The following is a 10,152-nucleotide window of genomic DNA, read 5'->3' as shown; positions in this document are numbered from 1 at the left end:
TCGTCGTTTTTGTTTTTGTTATTATTTACTAATTAATGGTAACAAAAACCTTCCACGGGTGTCATGTGCACCATAGTCGACATTTTGTCCTAAATTTTGCTTATTAAAACTATCCTGATAACTTTTTGTTCATATGATTTGTAATGAATTACGTGATTTCACGTCTGTCATGTTATCATAAACCTTATAAGGGTTGATTCCTTAAAGTATCAATTTTTTCCCCTTTATCCACTCCTTATGAAGAAGTGGTGGTAGAAAATGGCGAATTGTTAGCTAATTAGTCACTAAGTAAATCATGAACTACCAGTCAGGGTGTACAAGAAAATTTCCATACGGGATTGTTGAGACTGCAACATGCACCATCCGTGGCCGATAAGCAATCATCAAATTTACTTATCGTTCTTGTTAACATGACCTGAACGAACGTCGAAAATTTCAAACAAATTTTTAAGAGTGTCCTCAAAAAACACTAATTTATCCGCCGACTCTCACAGTACGATCGAAATAAAAATATATATATATATATATATATGACGTGATACTTACAGCAATCTCTTTACCACTAGCACGCCGAAATTGAATACTGATGTATATTAAATTTTTTTAAACGTGTATTTATATTCGTGTGTATTTATATACAGCCGTGCTTCCACAGTGTATATGACGAAAAAGGTGGTCCAGCGAAAAGTAGATTTGCGCCACTTTAACAATACAAGCGTTTCCTTCCTTAATGATGGATCCATTAGGTTACAACTACAATGAATGAGTTACTTGGCAGATATACAAACTAAGAGCCCCTCATTGTAAAGCCCTATGACTGTCTATATTAGTTCGATGGTGCAGCTGTATGGAACAGGCAATTTGAGGTTCTAAATTAGTTAAGATATCAGATCACTCGAAGTTTAATGGTAGCCGTGCTTCAGATACCACGCCTGCCCACCACAGACATCACGCTACCATAGTTCGCCACCGTCCATTTGTCACCTGCGAAGTAATCCCTAGCAGCCGATCCCTGCTGATCATCGCGACGCAACACACCGAAAGGTCCTCGGACTATGAAATCATCTTCGTCATCTTTCATCTGTATTATAATGTTAAACAAACAAACAAACAATGTTTGTCGTTACATACATTTTTCCTCATTCGTGTGAATCAGACACTACTGCCGAGGAGCTTGTCTGGCCCCCTAGCGATCCCGCTCAGCCCTGGGCTCCGGATGTTGAAATCTAACTTCGTAACCGATTCTAGCACTATTCCAAACTAAGATTTTCGTATTTCTATTAATCTTAAGCAGCGGTATAAACATTCATACGGGAAAGCATAAATACAGATGGTTCAGTTTGACCACCCCGTCCGCATATCGGCGATCAAAGCGTGCAGATAGATATAACAGAGAGATTTAGAAGAACAAAGAAGCTGCTCACAGGAGCCAGATTTATTTAATACGTACTGCTACAGTTGGTGAAAGTTGGAAACTGCTAAACACTTCCTTTTGACGAATAAATTCACTCTGAAAAGAGAACGTAGCATAGGATTCCGATGAGATGCCTTATGCCCACAAGATCACTCAAGACAGTATAACGGCGTTTTGGAACCATCGCTTCGATATTCGTTCGAACAGTGTTCACGGACCCCGGCCTTTGCGACATTTGCCAAAATCTTCCTCCATCATGAAATTTGCAAATAATTTGCATTTACGATCTGCAAGCAATCTATAAAAGATAATCAATACAAGAAATTATCTAAGAAAACTCACTGGGGCGAAGTGCTGCAGAGTCCGTTCCTGTAAAGGGGTTGAAGTGTGTAGAGGAGATGACGTAATCATCTGAATAGAAACCAATTAGTAGCCAATATGCTTACAGATCTGTATTGAAAACGAACGATCGTGTATGCCCTTAATTTTTAGGAATCGATAAAGCCAGAAACATGGAAATGTACCGCAAACAAAATTCTATCTGTTATAGGAAAATTTTTGCTTAACACTATAGATTGCCTTGGGCGTGTGTGAGAACTTATGACTGCTTGTTGCTAAAATGTTGTACAGTTTATTAGAACAGCGCCACAGAAGAATCACTCGGATATTCTTCCATTTCAAAGAAAGGGTGCTTTCCCCTTGTCTAAGAGAAAACACCGTCAAAAATGCTCCCAGTTTATGCTGTGACATTACAGTATGGGACAAATAATGTCGGCCAACAAAATAGGGAAAAGGTGGTTTGGGTTCAAAAACGAGCGCAGGCACATTCTGAGAAAGGCCGGCGATTTGGAACGATCCTTAATCACCGTATCGGATCTAGAAACTCGGAACATCACAGCATGGCATCGGCTCGCATGCATACGTCCGACCAGTGATATACCAATGCTAAAATGACGCTAAGTAGAAAATGTTACCGTATTATTGATTGGTTGCTTGTTCCACAAACCTGGCCAAAGGTTGCAGCACTCGAGGCTGGTAATTGTGAATTTCGATTAGCTGGTGGCCTCTGAACACACGTTGGCGTCTCTATGGCAGATGAGCTAATAGACCCATATCCGTGATTGGCTTGAGCCGGACCAAGATTTTCAGAGCTTCCACAGCTGCCCAAACTCGTGAAGTTTGCAACACTGCCGTACCTGCCCTGTGAACGTTTAAAAAGTAATCGTCACTATGAAATGCGAAAGGTTACGAACATTATAATAACAATGGACCGTTTTATCATTTGTGATCTACTGACGGCTGTGCCCTCCGTTTCATTGAGGTCGGCTAGACTCTTCGGGGTCGACGGGAACGTGCTGGCCGCGACGCCCGAGCCCTTAAAACCGCTCAAGTAATTTGCCTGTGAATCGAAACCGATGCGTTATATAATATAAATAAAATAAAAAACTCGCTATCTCCATCGTGCTTGAAAAATGAATCTCAATAAAGGAAGCTATCAGCTAAGTTCATACTCTTTCAGTGACAATAAAATCAAATATATTCAGCTGTACTATGAATTAATAAAAGTGATACTGCCCATACGTGTATTGTCTCTACTATTAAAATTCGTAGAATGTTGTATTTTTTACTAAAATAATGTCTCAGGCCTGTTTTAAACAAATCTTTAAAATAGTCTTATCCGTATAGGCACATCTCCTCCCAGAAACTCATAATCCACACATGTAATGACTTTATAATGTACCAGATACATGTATCGCCATTAGCGCAAATATGTCGTCATGACCCTCTAGAGCGAACGCTTCGTGCGCGTTATTTCTCCGTTTGTTTTCGCGCACCTGGCTCGAGGCTGGAGTGGCCAAGCTGGTCGAGACAAAAGAGCTTCGATTCACTGACGGCGTTCGAATCGATGTCGTGCTGACGGCCTCCACGCGTGGTAAGTCCCGAAATGTCATTGGGGTTACAAAGCCTGATTCCGGGACCTCTTCCACAGCATTGACATTTTCGAGACTCGGGTGACTTGCAAGACTTCCTAAGCTTGCGAGACTTGCTAGACTGTCGTACAGTCCCTAATAAATTACCACACGCCGAATATGTTTATATTAGAATATTTAGTGAAGTGTTCACTATAGGTTACGCCATAAATAAATACTGATAATGAATAGCGTCGATGTTTTTCGGGCTGCCCAAGCGGTCCTTTCGCCAATAGAGACTGGCGTCTTTTATAAATAAAGCGAATAGGAAGCAGAATTTTCTGGATCTCTAAAAATCGCGGTCATTCCAATAGCTTAGCGCTAGTCGCCATTACTGCGATCAAGTTGCAACTATCAGTCATATAAAATATAATTTCAGGAGCTATTTGAGAACTATCTTGGTAACACGTGTCAACGGAAACGGCAAATTAAGTAAGAGTACGGTATACCGAGGCATCAGAGGGGTAATTGGACGAGGCAGATTGCGCACTTCGTGGAGTTTGGTCGTAGATCTGGTAACCGCCATAAGCCAATGACTGTTCAGCAAGTATACGCTGATCACGATAATCTGCATATATCGATTTGGGTTGATTAGTGACTACGATTCAAGAAGACAAAGAAACCCAGTTTTAATTAACGTTGACCAATTTCTCGTGTGGTGAATAGCCAATACGCTCGAGGCTAATATTAACGTATTTGACAAAAATCGCTCATTTTGCTTCCATAACGGAACATGTGTACGCACGTTTGGGCTTACTCGTGGGTGTCTCGTGACTAGAGACTATTGATTAGTTTGTAACTACGAGACAGCAAATGCACGGAATGACATCAAATGTTCCATGTTACCCTGTGCATCGATGGGCAGTTGATTGTGTTGTTGATCAGTCCTTGTCTAAGGATTTCTATAAGCAATGGAATCATTGCAGCTCTGAATGTAATAACAAGTATGTATGGACATCATTGAAAACCTAGTGTATAGCAAAGGCTGAGTAGCCAAGAGTCCTCACCTCCTGTATTTAGGCCATGATAATGGTAAATGGGTTGAGAAGTTGGACAGTGCCTAGTAAAGTAGGTTGATCTCGAAATGGTTGCAGTGTCGAAATCATCGCCTATTTCAGGCTCGGATTTGTGCGTAGGTAAATGATGCGAGCGTTGTGACGTCTCAACCAAAAGTCGGTGTTTGTCTAATGACCTTATTGCGTCATGATAACTGTAATAGAATTACGATGGCATACTGTGAGTGAAACAATGAATACATGTTGTATATTACTACGAACAATTGCTTGTCTCATCGATGTCAGTCGCAGGTAAGACTCATATATTCTAAAGAGGAACTGTGACCTTTAGAATAATTAGGGAAATTCCAACGATCAAAAGAAAATTTAGAAAAAATTCACAGTCTGTGAAATAAACAAATATGCTTGGTAGACATTTGGTGTTAAGGTAGCCAAAATCTGGGTAAAACTCTCTCTAGAACGAGCCTTTCTAGAGCTTTGGCCACTGTTACAGGCCAGACTGATACACGAATGATTACTTAAATATTTCCAGTAGCGTAATAATCATAATGGTTATCCATTTACTGTGGTTTATTATCTATGATTTACCGTAGTGGTGGGCCTGTTTTAGTTATAGCTTCCTGCACAAAATGGATAGAATTGACGTCCAACCTGCCTAGTGCTCGATACACGTCTACAAGGAGTGTCAAGTACTTTTCTGGACCGTGCACAGCGATCTTCCATTGACGCGAGTCTCGATTTAGCTTCAAGTTGAGTGTAATGTCATAATCTTCTAGCATTTGATTCAAGCTCGAAACTCGTTGGGTCACTTCTCTCAGGTCTGGTTTAAAGGCCGACGCACAAAAACAGCACGGGAAAGAAACAACATAAATGAGGCTATAAGAGAGAAAAATATGCAGTATTCACGAGACAGTTTGTAGAAGCCCCATTTCAGGCAGGGAAATCGCCCCATTTCCCTACTCAAATAAGTGATGATTTCAAGCGGCCCGCGGGTTTTTCACCTCACCTGCTATGTCCTCTTGTGAGGGCCTAGGCATTTCAACCAATGTGGTGGCTGGTAGTAGGTCCAGAACGTGCATCCAGGCCTTAAACACGTCGTCAATCTGTCCATAGATGCGAATTGTTGGGATGTGGTATTGCCGATCTTCACGGTTAGTAATCACCTGGAACTGTGTGTTGGTGAGTGCCATCAAATATCGGACCTTTACATCGTTGCGACCGAGAACGAAGCTGAGGTAATGCAGTGACACCTCGATCCCCGAAGAGACGGGAGGTAGTTGTCTGTTCGGTCTTAAAATTTCCATTAGTCGCGTGAGGCCTTCTCGGATACCTTCGAAATTGTTTCGGGCTCCTCGAACGGTGACCATTATACAACCGTTCGACAATATCTGATAACTTATCGACATGCTATATTCGTTCTGCAATGCCTGTAAAATAGCACCCAAGGTAGGAAGAGAGAAATTAAGCGTAGGCACTCGCGCGTCGAGGGCGATGCAAAATCAATATAAACAGTATTAGCATAATAACTACCGCGGAAGTGATCAAATAAACGAGAAATATGGCCATTTGGTGCAGGCGTGACTGACTTTCCATTCTAATGATTTTTCATCATCAAACTACTGATACATAACTGAAGTCATTATTCTCAAATCTGAGTAGGGTGTTATCATCAGAAATTGTTACGACATGATACGCTTCAATACATTTCAATACAAAGCCAAGCAACAAAACCGTTTGCCAGATGGTAAGCAAATGAAGCAGGAAATAACTGATTCGCTAATCTACCTTAAGAGATATATAATTTAGAGGTAGATCTCGAATTTGATTAAACGTGAAAAAAGCAAAACCAAAGCTGAATCTCCATTTAAGAAAAATCGGCGGCGTCAGCTGGTGTCACTTATTTGCTGTAACTATACAAACACATAAATGTTAATTATATTTTATATGGGCATTTACCTCAAAGCGCTTTCTAAGCTTGGCAAGAATTTTCTGTTCGTTTCCGCCACAGTGACCCACAACTTTAATATAATCAGCTTTTTCCAATAAGAACATGAAAGATATCGGCAAACGGTCGCGGAGCATCCTGCGTGCTTTGAGTACCTGTTCAGGCGAGCCTGACACTGAAACCTGCATAAAGAAAAATTACATGCGCTAATAGAAAGCCACCTTCTGCTGAAATCGTTCGAGAACGATATGCAGATAAGTATGTCTGTCTGTGTAGTATTTTTTTTCTCTAAGAATCATCATAAAAATACCTGATTGCTTTTTTTCATTTTGCTGTTCCGGTTTGAATCGGGAAAGTGGACAAGGGTCCCGGTGGCGCGCATCACCGTCTTTGAACCCTTTCCGTCACGGCCAATGATAAACGAATGGACGGCAAATGATACATCTAATTTGAGCGTCATCTGTTCTGCCCCGTTAACCTGGGTTTATAGATTTTCCAATTAGCAGATCAATTATATTGCAGAATACGTTTATTTAACGTTATAATGTAGTGTGGATGACTTAACGAGCTCAGTTGATTATTATTGAATTTTTATCTAAACAGGTTTTATACTGCTGTACTAATATTCTTATATGTCGAAGAGTAGCAGGATAAGTCTACGTTACGTAGGTCCCGAGTGTTGTGTACGCCACAACCGCCATTGACTAATTTTCGACTGAGAAAAGAATTCTCAACTCTTCTTTTAAACTTTACTTCAAGTCTTTAGTTAACTAAATATCATAAGTTCATAATATGAAAGTTAATTTTCACATGTGGAAAATGTATCGTTAACAGCGTCATCTTTTGTAGCAATATCTGAAGTTCGAATAACTTCTGCCAAGTTGAATAGAAAGAGCGTAGTTGAAAAAAAAAAAGTAAATCGTTCATTGAGTCAGCAGTTGCCTTTAGTTAGCTACGGCTATAAATAAAAGTAGTTCACTTTTATATGGCTTCAATCACCGTTCGAACTTACATTATAATTCAGTATTTTAAAAATTTCTTGACAAGCGTTGCTAACGTGTTGTTGAGATCCAACAATTCGGAGTAAATATTCACGTCGGCTTTTAGGCTGTCTCTGCGGCGTCTGCTGTACTGGCTGTGTCTGGCAATCGGTAAAACAGTTCGAAACAGTTTGGTATTGACGATCGAAATCTTGATACAAAATCTCGATTTGCGTACCACAAAGTTTCGTTAACTCGCGTATCATCGGAGGATCTGCAGGACAGAGAAAAACAGAGTGTTAATGTGCTCGATTGAAGACTGAAGATAAACAGGTCGTGACAGATATGTTCCCGTAGTAAAATTACGCGTAAGCCAATTTTATCGAAGCATGCTTTTTCGTAATATGTATAGGACGAAGATTTTTTTAATGATTAGGAAAGTCGTATCAGTAGTACGTAGATAGTGAAATTTCGCAGCCAACAAAAGCAGGCATGATCAACCATAATAAGCTGAGAAGCTTAGCTATTCGTTTGTTTTGCCTTATCTTTGACGCATACGTTAGATACTTTAGTCGATTCATCACGGTCACGAAATCACAGTATAGGGCAACCATTATAGAGAATGGTACCCTTGTAATTCGTAATGATGAATATAGTACGGTGATCTTCGTACCATGGTGATGAACGTGGTGATCGTAAACTTGCAAGATGACCCTCATTTATTATATAGCTCACATGAAGGAGACGTCTACCATTGGATGACGCTAAACTGACGGAATACGAGATCATTTGCCTACGATGAGAAATGTATCTAGCCTATACCCCTTGATTTTTATCATGGTCAGAGCAAAGAAATTGATCATATCCATCTTCTATAAAAGTGTATCGAGTTGGAAAGTAACTCTTTGGAAAGAGAAGCCGACGGGTAGTACAGTTAATTGTCGTAGTACGTAATATTAAAGCGAAAATCTTTTGCATGCAGATTCAACAAGTACTGACTGAACCTCTATCCGGCTTTTACATCATATTGCCCTGTGCGCTACAGGACTCTATAGCAGGTAACCTATCCCCGTGATGGTACGAAGAAAGGTAGCAGTCGACTAAGATAAGGGCAAGCGAGATGGGCCATGTTCGAACGTAGATGCACCGCGTTTCAAAGCGGGAGCCAACCTTTCAGATAATACTCAACCAGAAAGGTACTGGATGTAAAACTCAAAATATTTAGATTTATTTAGGAAAATCATTCGTTTTGCGACTTTTCAGTTTCTTTGTTCAGGAATGACAGAGTGTTATCGTTAGAAAGATTTTCTTCTGTCTTAGAAGGCCCAAATCGAGATCACTTTGTTATGTTCACGAAAGCATAACACATACGATGAGATTTCTACAGTTGAGAGTCTAGCACAAGTGGCTTCTACACGTTAAACCAAGGCCCAATCGACCTGAAGAACGCAGTTCATTGAGCTTTTCAGGCTCGATGATGAGCTCGACCCATTTGGGAGCCCAAATTCAAGATAAGGTCTTGTGAGCCGTACAAAACGACGGTAACCTACGGTAAGCAGGAGAGAAAGCGACGTCTCTAATAGTTGTCTTTAACACTTGACGAAACGAAGAGCTATAAAATCCAGCAAATAGCAAGAATTAATTGGTATACATGTGCGTATGAGAGAGCCGACTTGACCCCTAAAGAGAATCCATTGGCAGTTAGACGTACGCAGATGAATTTCTTGCTAAACTTGCGAGCGTAGAAGTACTTCTCAATATACACATCAACAGAAATGATCGATAGATTGATTACTGCAACATGTTACCATAAGGATAATCAGAAAGAGAAACTCCGTCGCGGCTAACGCAAAACACACAGGATATAGGTAAATGTCGACAACTTACTTGCTATGAATCGATCATAAAACTTTCGTGGGATCGTGACTAGCTGTTCAACCATCTGGCTGGAGCCCAACTGTCGGACAATTTCCATTTGGGTGTCGTCCGACATGGCTACTCCAGGTTATGGAGCAATTTGTTGTACCTGCTCCGCTAGTCAAACAAGACGTCAAATTACGAAATCAGCGATCATTCAGAATCCAAACTTTGTACCACGCTTGACTGCGAAGGCAAGCCCACAACACCTTTACAACTGCACGCACCCGCTGGTGAGAGTGATTACGTCCTTTTTGAATGTACGTTTGAAAAAAAGGGCGCGAAATTGTTGAACTTGGGAGATTCACTGGCCCAGCGGATCAGTACTGCCAATCGTCCAAAAGACCACATTCCTTAACGAAGGCTATACATCTGTCTGCGCACAAGACGCTGTCGTAACAAAATTATCGCGAGCGAGAAGTGGAACTTCACGCGCAAATCACATTGGGCTTCAAAGCATTGTAGTAGGTTTTGCTTGACACGTTTTGCACTGGATATGAATAAGTAATTTAGGATTTATTCCGACTTTACACTAACGTCTATAGGAGATTTGGAAGATTTTATTCAAACAATATTTAGCTTTTCTCTTTCTTTATTTTCTATTAGAGATTACGCAGTTTCATTCAAAAATGCATCGATAGAGGTTGGAGTCTTATCAGGTGAATGAGATTGAACATGGAACATGTAAAAAGTACTCTTCCAGCGCATGAATATTTATCAGTTTAGTGTAGAAATATAGCGAAATACGACACTATACGATAGGATAAGTCGATTGAGTCTAATTAGCGAAAACTCTTTACACAAACTGCATCGCCTCCCATCGATTGGAAAATGTCGCATGTTAGAATGTACATCGCTTATGATTAGTTCTTTGCAAAACTAAATCATCACACCGAGACATATGCTCGAA

At 40.5% G+C, this 10,152-nt stretch overlaps 1 protein-coding gene across 10 annotated transcripts; it reads right to left on the bottom strand.

Moving 5' to 3' along the window:
- Positions 1–593: 593 nt before the first annotated feature.
- On the bottom strand, positions 594–9,545 carry LOC111249807 (uncharacterized). 10 transcript variants are annotated; one of them, XM_086986957.1, is made up of 14 exons: positions 9,213–9,539; positions 7,358–7,599; positions 6,656–6,823; positions 6,357–6,527; positions 5,407–5,827; positions 4,989–5,220; positions 4,392–4,594; positions 3,834–3,982; positions 3,250–3,480; positions 2,712–2,813; positions 2,421–2,615; positions 1,757–1,783; positions 1,451–1,510; positions 594–1,081 (listed from the first exon to the last, which is right to left on the bottom strand). In XM_086986957.1, the coding sequence occupies exons 1-14, from the start codon at positions 9,316–9,318 to the stop codon at positions 920–922; spliced, it is 2,469 nt and encodes an 822-aa protein (XP_086843083.1). In that variant the 5' UTR covers positions 9,319–9,539; the 3' UTR covers positions 594–919. The 10 variants fall into 10 exon arrangements, 8 of the variants coding, with proteins under 8 accessions (XP_086843083.1, XP_022659887.1, XP_022659888.1 ...); XM_022804152.2 differs by having other exon boundaries at positions 1,757–1,825; positions 9,213–9,536; XM_022804153.2 differs by having other exon boundaries at positions 1,757–1,825; positions 3,834–3,952; positions 9,213–9,535.
- Positions 9,546–10,152: the final 607 nt, after the last annotated feature.

Source organism: Varroa destructor, unplaced genomic scaffold (assembly GCF_002443255.2).
Source record: "Varroa destructor unplaced genomic scaffold, Vdes_3.0 BEIS01000004.1, whole genome shotgun sequence".
Classification (NCBI taxonomy): domain Eukaryota; kingdom Metazoa; phylum Arthropoda; class Arachnida; order Mesostigmata; family Varroidae; genus Varroa; species Varroa destructor.
This window is presented reverse-complemented; position numbering and strand designations above follow the sequence as displayed.